The sequence below is a fragment of the Sesamum indicum genome, linkage group LG11 (genome assembly GCF_026168435.1).
Source record: "Sesamum indicum cultivar Baizhima isolate 11 linkage group LG11, ASM2616843v1, whole genome shotgun sequence".
In the NCBI taxonomy this organism is placed as follows: Eukaryota; Viridiplantae; Streptophyta; class Magnoliopsida; order Lamiales; family Pedaliaceae; genus Sesamum; species Sesamum indicum.
In genome coordinates, this window is record NC_142667.1 from 15,264,054 (window position 1) to 15,284,297 (window position 20,244).

Below are 20,244 nucleotides of genomic sequence, written 5' to 3' on the forward strand. Positions count from 1 at the left end.
CTAGCGATGTGGGACAAAAAACTTCCTGCCTGGCACCCCGTCACCCATCGCTCACCTTAGGCTACCGCACACATAACACACTGCTGTATATCCAGGAACTACTATTTACATATTTGATCGATCAAAATCACACCATTTCTTTTTGGGGGAAATATAACGAACAGAAGCCCGTTGGTTGACGGAAAATGCCACACAATCAGCTATAAAATCAAAGGCACAGTGAATGAAACAACGAGGGAGAATTGTTTATGAAATGCGCATGACATTTCCATAAATAAATGTTGAAGACTCAAAAGATATGTACTCTTCCAAGAAGGTTGGGATTTACAGTAACTCTACATCAAGAATTTGTTGCTTATCCAAGCAAATAAGACAGCAAAATTACCAATCAAAAAGTTCATCAATCAAAAACTTTGCAAATAAGAGCTGCTTGATCAGAGGTAATGTTCTATCGAGCAGTCGGGCGTGCAATGGAGTCATCGATGGACAAATAGTGCTCGCTGGCGCCCAAATCCAACGAACCCAAGTTTAGGGAAGAATGAACGGAGTGCCTTGATATTTCATCCGAACTCCCCTCTCTCACGCCTTCTGCTCCTTTCTCTATTGTGATTGCATCTTGGATCTCCTTAATAACTTCGGAGATTGATGGTCTCATGCTCCCGTGGGGTTGGACGCACATCAAAGCCTTTTCGGCTATTTTCCACATGGACTGGATGTCATAGTCATGCAATGAGGGGTCGATGATTCCCTGTATGTCCCCACTCTCAATGTGCATCTTCGCCTGCCGTAAATCCCACAGAAGCAACCAAAAGTTAACTCACCAATATTTAGTCCCCATAAACTGATTAGTTCCCCCGGGATGCTAATTTTGCATCTTATAGAGCTCAGGAAGAATTTGATAACGAAATTTGTAGGTCATATACTGATAAAATTTAAAATCCAAAGATATTCTCTGTGGACGATCTTACCCATTGGACTATATTTCGGCAGTTAATGCCAAAGCTTTCATTAGAAATTGCTTCTTGACCAGATAGTAGCTCCAGGAGAATGACCCCGAAGCTATAAACGTCGCTTTTGTCTGTCAACTGCTGGGAGATGTAATACCTGCATAACATGAAAAGGGGAATAAATAACTAGAAAATGGAGGTATACTCTTCACCAGAAAAGAATAAAAGTAAAGGCGTACTCCGGATCAAGATAACCAACAGTTCCTCGAACTATACTAGAAACGTGGGAAGCTCCATCTACTGCTAGTTTCGAAAGGCCAAAATCTGAAACCTTAGCTCTCATGTTCTTGTCAAGAAGAATATTGCTGGTCTTCAAATCCCGATGAATAATTGATGGAACACAACCAGTGTGAAGGTACTCAATTCCTGAAAGAAGCAAGACGAGAAAATCATATGGTGATTTCTTCCTGTTACTAGTTTCATTTCATACTTCTTTTCAATTTTGATGCAAGCAAAATAAGTTAATTCAATATGGGAAGCACGTGTAAACTCTGAAAACAAAGGTAATAATGTCTGGCTAACCAACCTTTTGCAGCATCTTCAGCAATCTCAAGGCGCTTGAGCCAATTAATACCTCTTCCATGTGTTAAGGGCCCTATCATAACATATCATTAAATGTATTTGCTTTAGACTTTAAGCAAGTGCCTCTAGTTAAGATGAAAATACTTACCGTATAGATGCTCCTTAAGAGTCCCATTATGCATGAACTCATACACAAGAATGCTTTTCCCATCTTCTTGGCAATAGCCAAGAAACTGGACCAAATTTCTGTGATGTATCCTTGAAAGAAGAGACACCTGGTTTACCATCAAGATTCAGTTCTAGGCAAACTAAATTTATGCACAAATTGATTAATTGAACTTATACAATGAAATCAAGCAGCTCCAATTGCAAAGAAGAGATCTGGTACCTTTTAAGGATGTCAAGATTTTATGATAAAATACAATTTTCTACCACATAAAAATAAAGACACAATCTCATGGTTCCATGTTTCAAATGAACTCCCAAGTACGAATGATATTTGCCATGTCAATTAACATATATCATCCAAGTTTGAACGGTATCGGAACGTAGAAGGTGGTGTTCATGGATGGAACAGAATAAAATATTTCAGAAGTTAGTACCTCATTTGAAAATTCTCGCTTCCCCTGGAAGGAATCATTAGTCAAAATTTTGACTGCAATTTCTTTTCCGTCCTTCAGTCTACCATAATATACTACACCGAAGCCTCCTGATCCAATTTTTCTCTCAAAGTTCTTTGTGGCATCCTCGATCTCCGATAAAGTGAAGTAATGCGCAGCTTCAGCTGCAGTGTCACCAAGGGAAGATGCAAGCTTTTGAGTGGGCAAACCATGTTGAAGTTTTCCTATGAAAAGAATTAGACAAAACGGAAGTGTCAATCCAACTAAATTCTCTAATACATAATGCAGATTTGGTCATAATGGTGTGCATCTAACCTTGTTTAGATGAATTATTTCCTTTGGGCATTAAAATGCAGGCGGTAATAGTAGCAATAAGCAGAACAGCTGCTCCGACTGATGATCCTATAATAATCTTCTTATGGTTCCCTCCATTGCTTCCCTTATGGAGACCAGCGTTTCCAGTGTAGCTGCAATACATGTATGAACATCGAGCAAAATCCATAGATGAGAAATTTCATCAAAAGGTAGAAATGCATTTGAGAAGTACTTGATACATGCACAAGCAGCCTATTACTGGCTGATGACTTTCGAACTAATAAGTGAAATGCTAAACCAGTTCAAAGCAACTTATATACACACAGAATTAACATGGAATTTTAGCAAAATTTTGCGCGGAATGATTTGAAATTGGGTCGTTTTTTTGTCATTTATTTACCTTCTTTAACACGAGATTTTATAACTAGAAAAATTGAAATCACTACTGTTTATCACTGGATCCATTTTAGTGTGGGCAGGATCCATTTTGTATCTGAACGGAATGGCCTAAACAAGGGTACAAAGGCAATCATCAGCAGAAACTCTGTTAGCCCTGAGATGCTGAACCATCAGCTACTTATCAGTGTGTTAATATGTCAGTCTCCAGGCCAAGTTTTATTCCATTCAGAGTTATTATTTAGTTGATCTAACTCATTGGTGTAGTGTAACGATAAGTACACGATACACCAAAAAGGAGGGCATTAAAAACTGAAATTAATTGAAAATTCATTTATATGCATAGACATGCACACAAAACTTCAAGCGTAAGATTAAAGCAACTAATAGCTCCTCAAGTTCTAAATAGATGGAACATATTAAGCATTCAAAATATACTCACTTTAAAAAAAGATTTTTATTAAGAAGAGCAGATGGTACTTCTCCCGACAACATATTGTTCTGAACATACCTGCATAATCAGTCATTAGAGGAGTTATAAATGATTTAATCCAATCTCTAGGTGTGAATACAAACATAATCAATATCCATTTTGCATCGAGAATGAATGCTGAGGAGTAGGATTAGCAGCTTGTGCAATAAAGGTGTCCGAATTTTTCTTTGAAATGCTTTGCAGACAAACAAGAAAAAAGTAATAATAGTAAGAACTTCCTAATGCTCTAAAACAGTTTCCAAAATAAAACTGAAGTTCCTTGTCAAAGTTTTGTTCAAGTGCTAAAACTGAATCAGTTAGCACTAAAACTTACAATTCTCTCAAACTTGACAGATCTGCCAAGGAAGCAGGCAGGTCACCAGTCAATTGATTGTTCTCAAGATGTCTGCAGCAGAGAAGTAGTCATCAGTTGCTCTGGGGAAATACACTAGTAAACTACAAAGAAAGATGGGAACACACTTACATTCTTTTCAAGTTAGGGCATCCAGAAAAATCAGGTATTGAACCACTCAGTGAGTTATTATCAAGCCATCTGCAATGAATAGGAGTGGGTACAGTGGAAGTATAAGCCATAGCAACAGATTGTGGATGAGGGAAAAGACATATAAATCAATAAATGATGGAGTCTGCAGCTTACAACTCAACTAGGCCATCCAAGTTTGTAAACTGTGCCGGAATTGATCCTGACAAATTCTTCCCTGATAGTTTACTACACAAGCACAAACACGGTCATAAATTACAGACATAGATCATACTTTTAGGTGTAAGGTAACTTGTAACCATCAAAGTGGAAACTTATACATGTTTGTGCAACATATAACCACTCTGGGTTTCAAACTGGAACGGCAAAATGAACTTTATGATTTTTTTATTACAAGTTTGAAGAAGAAAGAACAAAAACCTACATTGATGTCACTCTTGGTTGTTGATCTGAACTACACTGGACCCACGACCATGGAGCCGGGAGGCATGGGTCGCCAGCTTCCTGTGCCCACTCAGCTGATGAATAAGCTGACGTTACAGCAGCAAGGAGTGGTCCTGCAACTCAAGTAAGCAATTGCAGATTCTTCAAGCTTCGGAGGAAAGCACAGAATGCAAGTGAACATTTTTAATCTTCCATTCCCCATAGGAAGTAAACTACTACTAAGCAAAAGAAAAAGAAAAACTCCATGCATGCCTTGGAGATAGTGATTGCATACTAAGGGAGCTGAGTGCAGAAACAAAAACCATCACATGCCCCAAGTTCTAGACCAATCCATCAATTTCTGTCTTAGAAAGTCCTAACTACCATCCACTCGCTTCGGTAGACTCAACTCTCCAACCAAACATAGAGTTCCAAAGGAAGCATAGAAGAAAACAATGCACAGAGTGATTGTTTTAGTAGCAGGAAGCATCTTTATTTTTATATCAATGTTAATAGTAGAACTGCATATTGCGCACATTCAAGAAATTTACTCATTCTCACCATCTGCAGAGCCATCACTCTTTTTCAGATACTTATTTATCTCCATTGCATTCAGGAGAGGGCCCAATGTGGAATCAGAAGTCTTGGCAAATCTGAAAGATAAAACAAATGGTAGAGAAATGTTGTAATATCCTGGCTCATAAAGCCGATATTTCCCTTGGGCATTCTCTTGGATATTTACAACAGCCTTGCTCAATTCAGGATCGCCAGGGAGCACTAGCCTGAATTTTCTAGTATCACTTGGATCGAAATCTTCAATTTCGGCAAAATATGTGAATGCCCAACCAGTACCAGGAAAACCATCGAGGTTCAGGCGGTATGTCAATGACCCATTTCTGCCAACTACAGCCGTCTGCATCACCTTTTGGGGTGGCCTTTCATCCCCGCTGACATCAATTGGCATTCGGGTTGATATTTTTTCAGTTCCAGGAGCAACATCAACAAGGTAGTTAGCCTTTTTCACAGAGTCTGACTGCCATATTCTATCAAATGGGTCATCCGGATACCTGCAATCAAAGATTTTCCCGTTCCAATCAGGCATGAAATTCAAGAAGAAACAGGTACTTACCATAGAAAAGATTACTTAAACCAGTCTAACTTTTAAATTTCCACCATACCTGACTGGTGTATCACTCTCTGCACCAAAGTTTATTCTTGCTGATAAACTAAGGAAAAACTGGTTCTCATATTGATTGAAGTAGATGGAACCATTAAATTGCCGGAGCTCAAGAGTCGATATAAAGGGCTGTCCAGTTGTAGCATTGGACAAACAAACATTGATGGCAGGATCTGTAGCCAGAAATATTAGCTCCTGACTCTCTATTGTATTAGCATCCGAGATTACTATTGTAGCCCAATGGGTTGGCCCAAATGAAATGTCAAACTTGGGATACACATGGTTGTTATCAAAGTTTCCATACAAGAAGGTTGTTCTTATAAGATACCTAGTCCTACTAACCACATTGAGTGTGTAGCAATACTTATTGTTATCTGCTGGGAAGAATCTCAGTGTCTTGTACTGTTTTCTAGTCTCATTGGCTACTGAAATGTTGGCAATTTCTCCGCTTAACATATAGTTATCAGGACTCCAGAAGAGGCCTATCTCATCCGTAAAATTATCCGTGCCACCACAGTCCAGACTTACAAAACCTGCATCATATGCCATTAGTTAATAAGCCAAAGAGAGTTGGAGATTTGTATGCATCAGATGAATGCAGCAATAAGTCATTCCCACATTGAACATCATATGACTGGGTCCAACTTATATCAAGCATGAGGAGGTGAGAAAAGAAGATTGACAGCTTTATATCATGCTTTCTATAGAATTTTAACGTATGCTATACTAGGAAAAGGTTGAAACTGCTGTACTTAAAAAGCACCACAACCACCCGGAAAAGGGGAAAGAAACAGGGAAAGGTTTCGGAAATAAGTTCAGCAGTGGTCTGGAATCAAAACCTACTAAACAAACTGACAATGAACCAAACATATCAGTTATTTGGTCTTAGATTAGGTTTGTAGGTTTGTCACCTAAACCAGAAGAAAAGAGAAAAACAATTTTGCAAGCAAACTGGCATCTCATAATGGTCTTATAGTACTTCTTTGCAATAAAAAGAAGGATGTGTTGATATAATTAAAGTAAACAAATCGCATGGAAGGAGCTATACAGGACCCTCACTAATCGCAGCTTATAAAAGTTTCCATTTCAGAAATGTACATCATCTAAAAAGAATTATTGAAGGGTCAAACAAGAATGACTGGTAGAAGAAGGGAAACAGATGTCCCCAACTCATTTAATGCTATATCCTATTGCGCTAAACCAGATACAGTGGAAGAGCAAGAGGTCCAACAATGGGCACGCAGAGATGCTGAATTGTGTCAAAAGTCTGGGAGAATATGAGATGTAAATTCTTTTAAATATTCCATTATTAAGTTGGTTTAAAAGACCCCATATCATGGAGTGGAATTTAGGTTTAAACCTTCATGACAGCAGAACTACAGAAGTTACTTTAGATTATACAGTTTTTAAAGAAAGAAACTTGAATTGAAGGCTTGTATGCGGGCCTTGGTCCTTACCCGCTGCCATTGACTCCACGACCGCCTAAAATATCATGCTGCAAGGGACTATAACAAGTCCAAGATAAACCACAGTGGAAAAGTCCGCAAATTCTTGCCTGAATATGTAACTTTATAATCATTTCAATATATAACTGGATTAACCACTACTCAAAAACCATAATTTCATGCTTGAATCCACAGCTACGCAAAAGTATGATGTAGTTTTGCAAATTATGCACCACAAGCTCATATATATACTACTTTTGTTACATGCGCTTAATATAACCTATGCCATAATACTTTCGGGTCAACTCAAAACTCCTCTATTTCTTCTTGTTTCTTTCTAAATCCCTTTGGTGTCCAATAGAATTGAATCTTGTCCAGCAACTTAGTTCAGTGAATCTGAGGCCATTAATTCCACCACCAACAACAACAAATACACTACGAGAATAACTATCATTTAGGTGAAAAAGAACCAAGAAAACCAACCCATCACCACAGAGAGCAAAGCTTCAAACAAACTACCAAAAAAAGAAACAAATAAATAAACCCAACACAGAAATTACTCAAACATGTCATAAGAACAGATGCAAACAAATCTACTTATAAATACAGGAAAAAAAAAAAAAAGAGAAACCTGGCATCTGGGCTGTGGAAACATCCATGAGAAGACCAACATATAAAGAAACAAAGAGGAAAAGAACTCCTACACTCCCCATTTCTTGCCTTTCTTCCAATATGATGAAAAGGGCACTAAGAAGATGAAGCCATCAAAACGATGAAAAACAAGAAAAGTAGACAGATAGAAAGTGGGACTGTATTACATCAGTATGCAGTGGAAAAGAATCAACCGCAATTTGGACGACTGAAATGTGAAATAAGTGGAGTGAATTAAAAACCAAGATTAAAAAGAGCAAAAGTGGATTTACAGACGTGGGAGAGCAAGATTCATGTTTTCTTCCAGTACTTGTTCATGTACTGTACAAATATACACTAAATCTTGGCGAGAGAGAGTGTTGGAGAGAGAAAGTAGGATGGAGAGATTCGCTTTTTTGCTGGAGTTGGAAGTGGAGAAAGCCGAAAGGACTCTCGCAGTGCAAGTCACTCACTCGCCACCCTTCTCAACTTTTTCATTTTTTCTTTATATGTTTTTAACAATATCAGATCATTTACTCTATTTTTAGTGTACCATATCTCTAGATTAAGTAAATTTTGATCTTTCAGGTAAGAAAGGATGATAGGCGGTAATCTCTTGATGTTAGATTTTTTTCAATGCAAGCGATAAATTATGATTTATTAAGTCAATTCCACTCGTCAATATTAAATATTTATACTTAACAATAATCAATAATTATAAACAATCAGATATTCTAATCATAACTACCGACAAGCGACAATTATTACATAATCAACGACTACTATTCATTCACACGTATTGGTGTAATTCGAACTCGTAATTTCAAAATCATGAATTCCAATTATTTCCGATTAAATTAGATTTCTTTAATTTACGATACTAAATTGTACATAGTATTTTGAGAAAAAGATATTAATATTTGCATGACGTTCCTATAAATAGCAACAATTACTTAATATTTTATATTTCATCATAGGAGATGTCGTAAATAATATTTTGTTCCACGTTGATGGTCAATTCAGTCTATAAACAATTGATTATATATCTTTACGGAATAATAGAAAATGACACAACGAAGCAGAGCTGAATTTCTTGGGTCTAATCGTTTGAATGATAAATCTGAGGGATGAATCACAGTCCCAAGATGGTGAAATGGTCAATAAATCTATGGAATCATGATGAGTCAAAACTACAAGCTCACGCGTGGCGCAAAATGATTGGACGAACTCCCCACCTGCCGATGAAATTAGAACATTCTCTCACATCACATGGACTGTTTCTATTTACTAAAACTAGCACACGGAGTTAGTACAGTAAAAGCTAATAATAAAAGCTTTGTAGATTGGACACCAAACAGTTTGGACGGATTAAACGGCCGTCAGCAATCAGGTGGAGCAACAAGTCCACATGTACAAAATCGACTCATCTTTTGTCTTCAAACCGGAGAAAACCTCAAGTTTTCCGCATATATATATACGAGATAAAGTCGGACTCAAATAAAATTTAATCGAATTTGAATTAATTATATAATATATTTATTATGAAATTAACGTACAATTTAAAAAAATAACAATTACATCATAAATACATCACAATTTTTTTATAATTGATTTGATTCAATCAAACTCAATTTGAGTAAAAAAAAATTATAAAAAAAGGATGATTATCCTATCTTTTTATTGGTGGGGGGGAAGATTATTGAGCATTGTTGTTAGGTTTTGACCGACTTTAGAGAAAGGAAGAAAGAGTTGGGGTTTAATCGCTTTGTGTATGTGCGTAGCTGCTTTTCTCTTTTGGTGCTTGGACTTTTCAGTGCAATCCAAACGCCACCGTGTCACACGTTCATACAAGTAGCTGGATTTTCTTAGCGTCTAAGTACTTGAAAACTTTCGAGCTGACTTCTTCATATTGCTGCCTTGTTTTCAATATTTGGCTGAATGGGGACTGTAGTTCTGGGAAATCAGATTAGGTGTTTAGGTTCCACAGTCCTCTATTCTTTTTCTTGGAGATACTGTTAAAAGGCACTCACAACAGCTCTTTATGGAACAGGATAAAACTGATTTAAACTTGCTTCTTTTGTTTCTACGCATTTGGATATAAGACGAATTAAAGTGTAAGAAACCATTCAGAGTACATCTGTTTATAGAATATATACAACATGTTCCTGACAACCGGGTTCCAGAAAGTGAAAGAAGACGTTGTTTCCATACACGCAAGAGAAAAGAAGAGAAAAGGTATGTTTGATTTCGTGTGTGCCTCTTAAAAAGGTGAACCAAACATGTATGGTGGTGTTTTTTATTATTCTGGAAAAATGAACCTCACAACTTTACAACTTATAAATCCCGATATACTTCTTTCTTCGTATAAAGACTAAGAGCATCTAAGACATTTTTTCAAAAACTGAACCAAACAGTACTTGTAACTGCTTTTCACTCGATTCTTTCTGATCAAATTATTAAGAAATGTTATATAAAAATACAAGTCATTTATTCATGTAATACACTTTATACATACAACAGAAGCAAGGCTGGAAGTGGACAGCCACTAAGGAAATTCACATACGCAAGAGGCGAAATCACAATCATAGAACTCATGCAACACAAGGGCAGAACATGGAGACGATCACACAGACTTCTGTAAAGGGTGGATGTGGAGAAAGAAATATAGATAACGGTTCCATATACCAAATAGAAGACCCTGCCAACTCTGCGCTGCAATCTACTCTTCTTCCGCAAATCTGGAGTTAACCACACATAAAAAAGAAAATGTCATCACACAATGTTGTTGTTCCCTATTTGGCACAATATCAACTATTGTGGCAGAATGGGTCGGGATCCATGGATCAGTTTTGACTCACTGCAGGATCAAGTGACTTGATTTTGGAGTATCTGAATCCTAGCTTAATGAACTAAAATTGAAAAATATTAAATAAAAGGAGATTACTGATTTGCATATGGATAATTGAAGTCGTGTATTACTCACGAGCTGGTCATAGATAGAAAACAAAAACAAAGAATCAAATAGCAGAGCAAGTCAGAACAGATCTGATCCATAACGGAACAGTTTCTGGATCCATTTTTAATCCATTCCAACCTGCCCATCTGCCCCTCTTCTTCTTTTTTTTTTTTTTCTTCCCCTTTCTAATTTTGTCTTTTATTCCAAACCGCGCTACACTTACCCGAGCTCTGACAGCTTTAAGTGCGCTTCAGCGTAGTCATGAAAGAAGGCGTCCTCATCCTGGTGGAAGTATGAAAATGTTTCAGAAACTTTTGATCACTTCGAATTATGATCAACGAACATTAATCTGATGGATAAATCATATCAGCTTACTGCTGCATATTTTTCAACAAGAGGGCGGAAGCTGCGATCCTCCAGAAGAGCTTTATCTGTTGGCAGCTGGATGAGACCTTCTTTTTCCCCACTAAGAAGTTCCCTGGTTTGATAATTCAGAAGTATTGATCAATGGTTGCTTCTTTCAGCTTATCTTGGCATGTAAAGTGAAGTAATGAATCTTCAGATTGCAATCAAATATAGTGCTAAAACAAATGAGGAGTTACAGGATTAACTATCAAAGGGCTTACTTGAAATAGGAATTATCAAATATAAGAGGATTACGGGTCCATGGTCCCTCAAATCCAGATCTTTCCTTATGGCACCTACCCTGGAAAACCCTCCAAGAGCATATTTAATTGGTTTAATAAAATTCACATTATAGTAGTGATAGTATAGATTTCAACACTTTCTTTCTAACATACCAGGGTATGACCACCAGACAGAGCAACAATGTCTTTATCACTCAAGCCCATGTGCCCAAAAACTTCCCTCAAGTGTTCTGAGCCTGAGAAGTTGATGGTAAAAGATCATATTCTGATCTTCACTTAACAATGTTAAATTTTCAAAGTTCTTGTATTTGCTTGTTTAGGACTAAGGGGAAATATGAAGGGTTACCTTTCTTGGCATCAGGTAAGCGGCCTTCTGGAGGGGGATCTGTTTTGTCCTGGAAGCAAAGAGATTCTTCAGTATGACATAAAAGCATTTGAATTTGAAAATAAACTCAATCACCAACGTGGTGTACATGATGAGAAGATAAATACCATTTTTTCAAATTTGAAATAAAAAAGCATCAAAATTAAACCTTGTGAAACTGAAATAAAATTAAATATAAATGAACTTAGCCATCCTAAATTTGTTAGACACTCGCATCTAGACTATACTAGCTATAGATAAGTAGAGAGCAATAACAGTCTCCCAACACAGTAAAATGACCACAACATACCGAAGAATGATTCAACTTTAGTATTTTGTTTCAGATGTCAAACTGATACTAAAATAACACACCAGCATACAGAAGAATAATTCAACTGCATCCAAGATTTCTGCTACTGTACTTTCCTACTTCATTTAACTGATGATCGTAATAGGAAGTAGAGAGATTAACCTGTCTTCCAGCATGAAAAGGAATCTCAGGCCCTCCAGTCACTTCAACAGCAACAACCCCAGCCAGCTATAACAAGTTAATAGCGCAAAAAATACTTTCAGAAAATAATATCAGATACAAAATAATGAAAATAGATAAAAGTTATGTCTAATTTAGAGTTCAAGCAACACACACTAAATTACCTGGTAGAAATCTGCATAGCTAAGTATAGGGAATTGCTGCTTTATCGGCTCCAATAGCCTAACGGCTATATCAAGGCCATTGTTAGCTTCATGAGAAAGTTCTGCAGGGTGCCTAATTGTCCCAAATGGTCCTCCAGTTTTTGTTTTCCAATCATAAGTTCCAGCAGAGTGCCATCTGGAAGACCACAATGAACCCAATTAGTAATCAACATTGATACCGTGCGACCACTCCAATGTGCTGAAATGATGAATAGACTTCAACATGTCACGGAAATATTCTCATACCCAGCGTAACTGAATGGTAAATGGGAATAGTTTCAATCATTAATTATTTCAGTTTGAACATGCTAAGCAGGTAATCTGTAACTTGAACATTAATGCATTAACACCTTTAACACGAGAATGCTCCTAGACACTCACATAAACTAAACTCAACCCTAAGCAGATAATTCAAAACTGTAATTCGATATACTCAGCACCAGAATTTGTATGTCTATCTCTGTGCGGAAATCCAAGCTATTTCAAACAGCTGTTTCATAGAATGAAAATTATGTTGAGATTCGAACTAAAGATATGTACACACGTATTCGTTAATAAAACCATACATTCGTCCGTAGAACAACAGGTAAGATACAAAAAGATGTTTAATACGAGCGCAGAGAACATGCATAAAAATGGCTATAAACACACAGCAGCAGCGTACAGAGCTTGAAGCAAAAAACAAAACAGACAAACAAGCATCCTATTATGAGCTTACGCCAAACGCAGCACGATAGGAGCGCATTGTTTCTCAGCAATGAAACCTCTCAGTTTCCTCTTGCATTTCTCCACAGCCGCCTGATACTCTTCACTCACCACCGGATATTTCTTCACCATCTCTACAAACTTCCCAACTGTATCAACCTCTTGCAAAAATACCAGCAAAACCTCGAACCGCAACAAAAGCTGCAAATTCAGATCAACTGAAGCAATCGGAGATCGCCCGCAGTCATATATAGGTCGAGAGCAATGAACCAGAAACTTCTATCAAATTCCATTGCTTTCCAAATAGTGGTGTGACGAGTGCAGCCTAAACGCCGAGATCATGTTTTTTCGTCTAACTCGTCGGCTGGTGGCCCCAAATTAGGCCTTGCCCGTTATCTATCGCCACGTGTTTGTTCTTGTTATGCGATGAAGATTGACCTTTGTTTTCCCGGCCCAATTTGAAGGCCTCTTTTCCATGTAGGCCCAATATGATTTATTAAAATAATGATAACAATTGATACCAAATTATGTTCAAATAATTTTAACGGGTTCATATATTTATAAAAATATAGAAGAGAAAAATATATCTCATTTCAAATATAGGAGTGGTCATGGTGCAGTTTTTCGTCTTTTCAAACCTATTTTTAACTCGAATTATCATTGGTCATTTTATAAAATAATTTTTTAAATTATCACTTTTAGAGTCAAATCAAATGTGCGGTTTCGGACGGTTTGATGGTTTTAATATTTATAACAAATATAAGTTGTTGATATTAACAAAAATTAATAAATAAATTCACGAGTGTTTATATGTAGCAAGCAAGAAAAGTCAACATTATACGTCATAGACCATCGACATTCTTTAATACTTTAAATAGATTAAATAAGATCATATATATTAACCCAACAAAGGTAAATGTTCGATTTATAGAGAATAGAGATAAAAGACAGAAAAATAAAATAAAAAAAGCGTTAAGAGAGAAAAGAAAGAAGAGGAAAAGGAGGAGAAAAAATAAATGAAAAATTAAAACAATCATCAAATGGGCTTAAAGAATTAAACATGTATTTATTTATTATTGTATAAAGTCAAAATAAATTTTACAAAAATAGGCTTTGTAATGTGGATTTTTTTATAACATATGAATTTTGAAATTATAATTTGAATATGAAATTCTTTAAAATATTAATTTTTTTGAATTAATATATATAATTCAAAAAATTAATTATAAATTCAGTGGCGTGTTTTGATTTTTGATGATTTTTTAAATCTTAAATTAAAAATAAATAAATACTACAGTGCAATTTTAGTTTAAATTTAGAATTGTAATTTAAAAAATAAATCATGAAAAAGGTTCAATTCGGACAACTTTGGGCGATTTTAAATTTTTTTTATCACCCCTTATTTGTATGTATTTCGCGTAGGACGTGTTGTCGGAACTGACCCGAACCCGTTAACAAATATGAATTGGTTTTGGCGGGCGGACCCGTTTAATAACTGGGTTTAAAAGGGTGGCGTTGGCCTTTCTAAACCCATGGCCGATGGGTCACCCCACCTATTTTAAAAGTTTCCAGTTCTGTTAAATTAAGTATATATTTTTAGAAAGTAAAAGAGAAAACGTCATTAGAGAATTCGACCACTCCGCATCCCAATCGAAGCCCTAAACCGTCCGCCACAGGACGCCGTGTGCACCGCCTTTGGTCGCTATTTCGCGGTGGTGGCAATCGACACCATAAGAGTAGGGCTATTGGACTCCCGCAGTCAGTCCCTTCCAATTTATCTACCTCGAAGGATCCTACTCTTCTGCAAACCGCCACCAGCGGCTCTGTCTTTTTACTCGCGCGCAATTAGGTCCACTCATAAACACCAAATTTCATTCAATTTCCACCTTCACACGATAATACAAGCGGAAGCAGAAAGAGGTAGGCTTTAGCGTTAGGGTTTCATTTTTTTTTTTTTTTTTGTATAAGAATTGTGATTTAAAAACTAGGTTGACATATCGGGGATCAAGTTCTGTATGTATATCTGATGCCAGACGATATTTCCTATTTTTCCCTCATTTTGTGATGTGCCAGCCATGTGATTGAACTGATTAACTTCTTCATAATATTTGTTGATTACCAAATTAATGGTAGATACTGTTTTTACAGAGTGGTTCGAGGCAAAATTTGCTTCTCTTTGGAGTTACAGGGTGATTAATTATTGATTTAACAGTCAGTGTATCAATGGAAGAGCTGAAAAGCAAATCTCGGAGGGAGGGCTCTGAAAAGGAAGAAATGAAAGTAAGTCACCATAAAGAGGATCGTAATCGTGAGAAGGAGAGGAATGGAGAGAGGCAGAGGGACAGGGAGAGGGACAAAGACCGGGATAGCCGCCATGATAGAGAAAAGAGTGTTGATGACAAGCACAGGGACAGAGAAAAGCACAAGAGTAAGCGCCGGGAAAAGGAACGAGAGCAGGAAAGAACCAGGAGCCGTGATGATGAAAGGGCTCGAGACAAGGCCAAAGGTAGAGAAAAGGACAGGGATGATAGAGAAGTTGACAGAGACAGGGAAGACCGGGAGAAGGACAGGGACAGGGAGAAAGAAAGGGCACGAGATAGGGATAGAGCACGGGAGAATAGAGAGAGAGAGAAAGAGAGGGAGAGGGAGAAAGAAAGAGAAAGAGAGAGGGAAAGAGAAAGACATGGGGAGCGAGAGAGGGAGCGGGAGAGGGAGAGGAGGGAGAGGGAGAGGGAGAGGGAGAAGGAAAAAGAGAGGGAAAGAAAAGAGAGAGAAAAAATACATGAAAGGGAAAAACGCCGAGATAGGGATAGGTCGTACAGTAGTGATGAAGATGTTGCTAGGGATCATGAGAGGAAAAGGCGCAGGAGAGAAGAAGATCATCTGGACAGGGATGTGGAACCAAGCAGCAAGACAAATCGGCGTAGGGATGATAGTCAAGACAGTAGCCCGCGGAGAAAGGGAGATGCAGACCCAGAAGTCAGGAAAGAAAAGACACGGGAAGAGGATTTTGCTGAAGAGCAAAAGAGATTAGATGAGGAGATGGAGAAGCGGAGACGGAGAGTTCAGGAGTGGCAAGAACTAAGAAGGAAGAAGGAAGAATCTGAGAAAGAAACACTTGGGGTTCCAGGGACTCATGAACCCAAGTCTGGCAAGGCATGGACTCTGGAGGGGGAATCTGATGATGAAGAAGCTGGCCCTGAGGGAAAAGTAGCCATGGATGTGGATGAGGATGGAGCTGGAAAACTCAGTGGCGATGATGAAAATGGCATGTCTGTTGATGTTGATAATGAGGCTACTTTGCAGAGTGGTGCTGACGATGCTGCTGGGGATGATGAAATTGATCCTTTAGATGCATTTATGAATTCTATGGTGTTGCCTGAAGTAGAGAAGCTAAACAGTGTTGTGCCTCCTGTTCCAAATGACTCTGGTCCTGAATTGGTTGAAAGAAATGGTAAACCAAACTTGGAACATCCTAAAAAGGGGATGAACAAATCTATGGGAAGAATTATTCCTGGAGAAAATTCTGATTCAGACTATGGAGACCTTGAAAATGATGAAGATCCTTTGGAGGATGAAGATGATGAAGAATTTATGAAACGAGTGAAGAAGACCAAAGTTGAGAAGCTGTCAATAGTTGATCATTCAAAAATTGATTATCCTCCCTTCCGGAAGAATTTCTATATTGAAGTGAAGGAAATCTCCAGGATGACACCTGAAGAGGTCGCTTCATACAGGAAACAACTGGAATTAAAGATACATGGAAAGGATGTCCCAAAACCTGTCAAGACCTGGCATCAGACTGGATTGTCAACTAAGATTTTGGATACTATAAAGAAGTTGAATTATGAAAAACCGATGCCAATTCAAGCACAGGCCTTGCCTATAATTATGAGCGGTCGAGACTGCATTGGTATTGCAAAAACAGGATCTGGCAAAACTCTAGCATTTGTGTTACCCATGTTGAGGCACATTAAGGACCAACCTCCATTGATGTCTGGAGATGGCCCTATTGGCCTTATTATGGCTCCCACAAGAGAGCTTGTCCAGCAAATCCACAGTGATATCAAGAAGTTTGCAAAGGTGATGGGTCTCAGCTGTGTTCCTGTATATGGAGGTTCTGGGGTCGCTCAGCAGATTAGTGAGTTGAAACGAGGGGCTGAGATTGTTGTTTGTACCCCAGGTAGGATGATTGACATATTATGCACTAGTGGTGGTAAGATTACAAATCTGCGTCGTGTCACTTATTTGGTCATGGATGAAGCTGATCGAATGTTTGATATGGGTTTTGAACCTCAGATTACGAGAATTGTTCAAAATACAAGACCAGACCGTCAAACCGTGCTATTTTCTGCCACTTTCCCTCGTCAGGTTGAAATTCTGGCTCGTAAAGTGTTGAATAAACCTGTTGAAATACAGGTAGGTGGGAGGAGTGTTGTGAACAAGGATATAACCCAACTAGTTGAGGTAAGACCAGAAAGTGATAGGTTCCTTAGACTCTTAGAACTACTTGGAGAATGGTATGAGAAGGGCAAAATTTTGATCTTTGTACATTCACAAGAGAAATGCGATGCATTGTTTAGGGATTTGATTAGGTCTGGATATCCTTGCCTGTCACTTCACGGAGCAAAGGATCAGACAGACCGTGAATCCACCATAGCTGATTTTAAGAGTAATGTGTGCAATTTATTGATTGCTACGAGTGTTGCTGCTAGAGGTTTAGATGTCAAGGAGCTCGAATTAGTCATTAACTTTGATGTTCCTAACCATTATGAGGATTATGTTCATCGGGTTGGTAGAACAGGCCGAGCTGGTAGAAAAGGCTGTGCTATCACATTTGTTTCTGAGGAAGATGCAAGATATGCACCAGATCTTGTAAAAGCACTGGAATTATCGGAACAGAGTGTTCCAGATGACCTTAGAGCTCTTGCTGATGGATTTATGGCGAAGGTTAATCAAGGGCTTGAGCAAGCCCATGGGACTGGTTATGGTGGCAGTGGTTTTAAATTTAATGAAGAGGAGGATGAGGTGAGGAGAGCTGCAAAGAAAGCTCAGGCAAAAGAGTATGGATTTGAGGAAGATAAATCAGACTCAGAAGATGAAGATGAAGGAGTTAGAAAAGCAGGTGGTGACATCTCTCACCAAGCAGTCCTTGCTCAGGCTGCAGCTCTTGCTGCTGCTTCCAAAGTGACTGTTCCTTCAGTCCCAACACCTATCTCAGCAGCTCAGCTCATTCCTAATGGTGGATTACCTGTTTCTCTGCCTAGTGTTCTTGGTTTGACAATTCCGGGCGTGGCGGCAGTTGTACCTGGGGCTGGACTGCCAGTTGGCAGCAGCGATGGGGCAGCTAGGGCAGCAGCTCTGGCAGCTGCAATGAATTTGCAGCATAACTTGGCAAAGATTCAGGCTGATGCCATGCCTGAACATTATGAAGCAGAATTGGAAATAAATGATTTTCCTCAAAATGCTCGTTGGAAGGTGACACACAAGGAAACTCTGGGCCCGATCTCTGAATGGACTGGAGCTGCCATCACAACTAGAGGGCAATACTATCCACCAGGCAGGATTCCAGGACCAGGGGAAAGAAAGCTTTACTTGTTCATTGAGGGCCCTACTGAGCAATCCGTCAAGAGGGCAAAAGCAGAGCTAAAGCGTGTGTTGGAGGATATCACAAATCAAGCATCATCACTTCCAGGTTCAGCACAGCCTGGCCGGTATTCTGTTGTCTAAGAGCAATTCTGTCTATCTGGACTCCGATTTTGCCTTTTCTGCCTGGAATTTGTATAATGAAAAGGATTTGGCATCATTTTTGCCTATTTGCACTGTAGTTTCTAACTTGGTATTATGAAAATTTAATATTCATTTGTGCCAAAAACTGTCTTATTTTCTGGGAGCCCTAGGCCATCCTTTTTCCTCGACTAAATAGAAGAACTCGATTTATGAACATGATGGCTTATGGTTTGGGTGAGTTGGCGTTGTTTCTTCTGGATCTTTACAATCTTCTGTTTGAATGAAACCATACATATTGTTTACATTTTCTTTAGTTGGAAATTGGAATGGAACTTAACATTGCGTCAAAAAATAAAGAAAAGAAAGAATTGGGTGTTTCTGGTTCCCATGTTCCCACTAGACTTCCATAATGGCAGATTGTTGAATGGGTGATGCCATATGTTATCACAACCTATGTCTTTATAACCTGGTTCTCACTTGACTTCCATAATGGCAGATTGTTGAATGGATGATGCCATGTGCTATCACAACCTATGTCTTTATAACCTGGTTTCGATGTTTCCTGCTTGAGCAGGAAATCCACTGTACCATAGGCTTGATTCTCAGCTGCATTATTTTCCTCTTTACTTCTACTCTGGTTCTTGTATGTTTCTGACTGCGGTGTTTCAGACACTTGTAGTCCTGAAGCATCCGCTAACTTGTGGTAAGCTATGCATGCTGCATCTTTTCCATCTACAGTTGGTGTTCTTCGCCATAAAATCTTTTTCCAAGTCTCTCATGTGCAGTTAAGTGAGGGAGCTTCTGTCTGTATGATTGCTGCTGCTGCTGCTTTATTATAGAAGTTTTCTTTCTTTATGTTGTCCGGATCTGTATTCAACAATTAAAACCAACGTTTTTCTTTGAGCTTGATATCACTATCCGATTTACTGAATACTCGGACATGCTTTCCCTTCATAACATTATTCTACTTAATGACATTTCCGGCTTGGGTAACATAATCTATCTTTTACTATATTAATTTACCGGCACTCTTTTTAGTTTCTTTGTCTATTAATAACTGCATTATTAGGCAGTAATTAATTTTTTTTCCTTTTTCTTTCTCTTTCTTTCCCCTTCAATTTCTAAGTTGGTTTCTTTTTCATTTTTACCCTCCCCAAGTAATGCCCATTGATTCTCTCGAAATATCTATTTTCTTTCTCTACAATCTATTTAAAATAATATGTTGGCAGAATCTCACTTTTCATACTGCAACTATAGTGTTGTTATATTTTTTATCTTTTTAATAAACATATTTAGCTTGTATGTTTGAAACTTTTGACATATTTAATTTTGCAATTATTGATTAAACAAATTCAGTCATGTATGTATTTTAATAAAATAAATTTTGTCCTTTATATTTGACAAGTGTGACTTTTAATCCTTTTATTCCTGAAAAAGAAAAATAGTGGCAAAAAAAATTTTAGTGAAATGTGCAACTTATTGGATTTTCACCTACTTGATATTATTTCTCACAAGATAATGCACACATTCTCAACATCTCAAACTCTGATTTTTCTCAAAATTTTCAATTTCTACTTACAAACCCTAATTTTTCTCTCAAATCCTTCTAATATTAATCAAAACTCACCAAATTCACTAAT

At 37.9% G+C, this 20,244-nt stretch overlaps 3 protein-coding genes across 3 annotated transcripts; 1 reads left to right on the forward strand and 2 right to left on the reverse strand.

Moving 5' to 3' along the window:
• Positions 1–242: 242 nt before the first annotated feature.
• On the reverse strand, positions 243–7,996 carry LOC105174345 (Leucine-rich repeat protein kinase family protein). The gene is made up of 15 exons (XM_011096422.3): positions 7,511–7,996; positions 5,436–5,967; positions 4,819–5,324; positions 4,259–4,391; positions 3,991–4,062; positions 3,817–3,885; positions 3,667–3,738; positions 3,303–3,371; positions 2,465–2,616; positions 2,132–2,373; positions 1,678–1,804; positions 1,534–1,602; positions 1,187–1,373; positions 969–1,104; positions 243–781 (listed from the first exon to the last, which is right to left on the reverse strand). Exons 1-15 carry the CDS (start codon positions 7,590–7,592, stop codon positions 449–451), a joined length of 2,781 nt encoding a protein of 926 aa, XP_011094724.1. The 5' UTR covers positions 7,593–7,996; the 3' UTR covers positions 243–448.
• Positions 7,997–9,947: 1,951 nt separating this feature from the next.
• APX2 (ascorbate peroxidase 2) lies at positions 9,948–13,190 on the reverse strand. The gene is made up of 9 exons (XM_011096423.3): positions 12,888–13,190; positions 12,131–12,305; positions 11,949–12,014; positions 11,459–11,507; positions 11,266–11,348; positions 11,092–11,171; positions 10,841–10,943; positions 10,689–10,747; positions 9,948–10,247 (listed from the first exon to the last, which is right to left on the reverse strand). Exons 1-9 carry the CDS (start codon positions 13,004–13,006, stop codon positions 10,229–10,231), a joined length of 753 nt encoding a protein of 250 aa, XP_011094725.1. The 5' UTR covers positions 13,007–13,190; the 3' UTR covers positions 9,948–10,228.
• A 1,215-nt stretch (positions 13,191–14,405) lies between these two features.
• Positions 14,406–18,749, forward strand: LOC105174347 (P-loop containing nucleoside triphosphate hydrolases superfamily protein). Its single transcript, XM_011096424.3, has 2 exons — positions 14,406–14,794; positions 15,023–18,749. The coding sequence occupies exon 2, from the start codon at positions 15,098–15,100 to the stop codon at positions 18,602–18,604; it is 3,507 nt and encodes a 1,168-aa protein (XP_011094726.3). The 5' UTR covers positions 14,406–14,794; positions 15,023–15,097; the 3' UTR covers positions 18,605–18,749.
• The last annotated feature ends 1,495 nt before the right edge of the window (positions 18,750–20,244 follow it).

What these genes read in the sequence shown, in the direction of transcription:
- LOC105174345 (XM_011096422.3), bottom strand. Translation starts at nt 7,592, where the DNA reads ATGGGGAGTGTAGGAGTTCTTTTCCTCTTTGTTTCTTTATATGTTGGT. An exon ending in CAACCAAGAGTGACATCAAT is followed by an intron (nt 4,063 to 4,258) that starts GTAGGTTTTTGT and finishes GTGCTTGTGTAG; the next exon opens with TAAACTATCAGGGAAGAATT. An exon ending in AAATAATTCATCTAAACAAG is followed by an intron (nt 2,374 to 2,464) that starts GTTAGATGCACA and finishes TTCTTTTCATAG; the next exon opens with GAAAACTTCAACATGGTTTG.
- APX2 (XM_011096423.3), bottom strand. Translation starts at nt 13,006, where the DNA reads ATGGTGAAGAAATATCCGGTGGTGAGTGAAGAGTATCAGGCGGCTGTG. An exon ending in CTTACCTGATGCCAAGAAAG is followed by an intron (nt 11,349 to 11,458) that starts GTAACCCTTCAT and finishes TCAACTTCTCAG; the next exon opens with GCTCAGAACACTTGAGGGAA. An exon ending in TGTCTGGTGGTCATACCCTG is followed by an intron (nt 11,172 to 11,265) that starts GTATGTTAGAAA and finishes AGGGTTTTCCAG; the next exon opens with GGTAGGTGCCATAAGGAAAG.
- LOC105174347 (XM_011096424.3), top strand. Translation starts at nt 15,098, where the DNA reads ATGGAAGAGCTGAAAAGCAAATCTCGGAGGGAGGGCTCTGAAAAGGAA.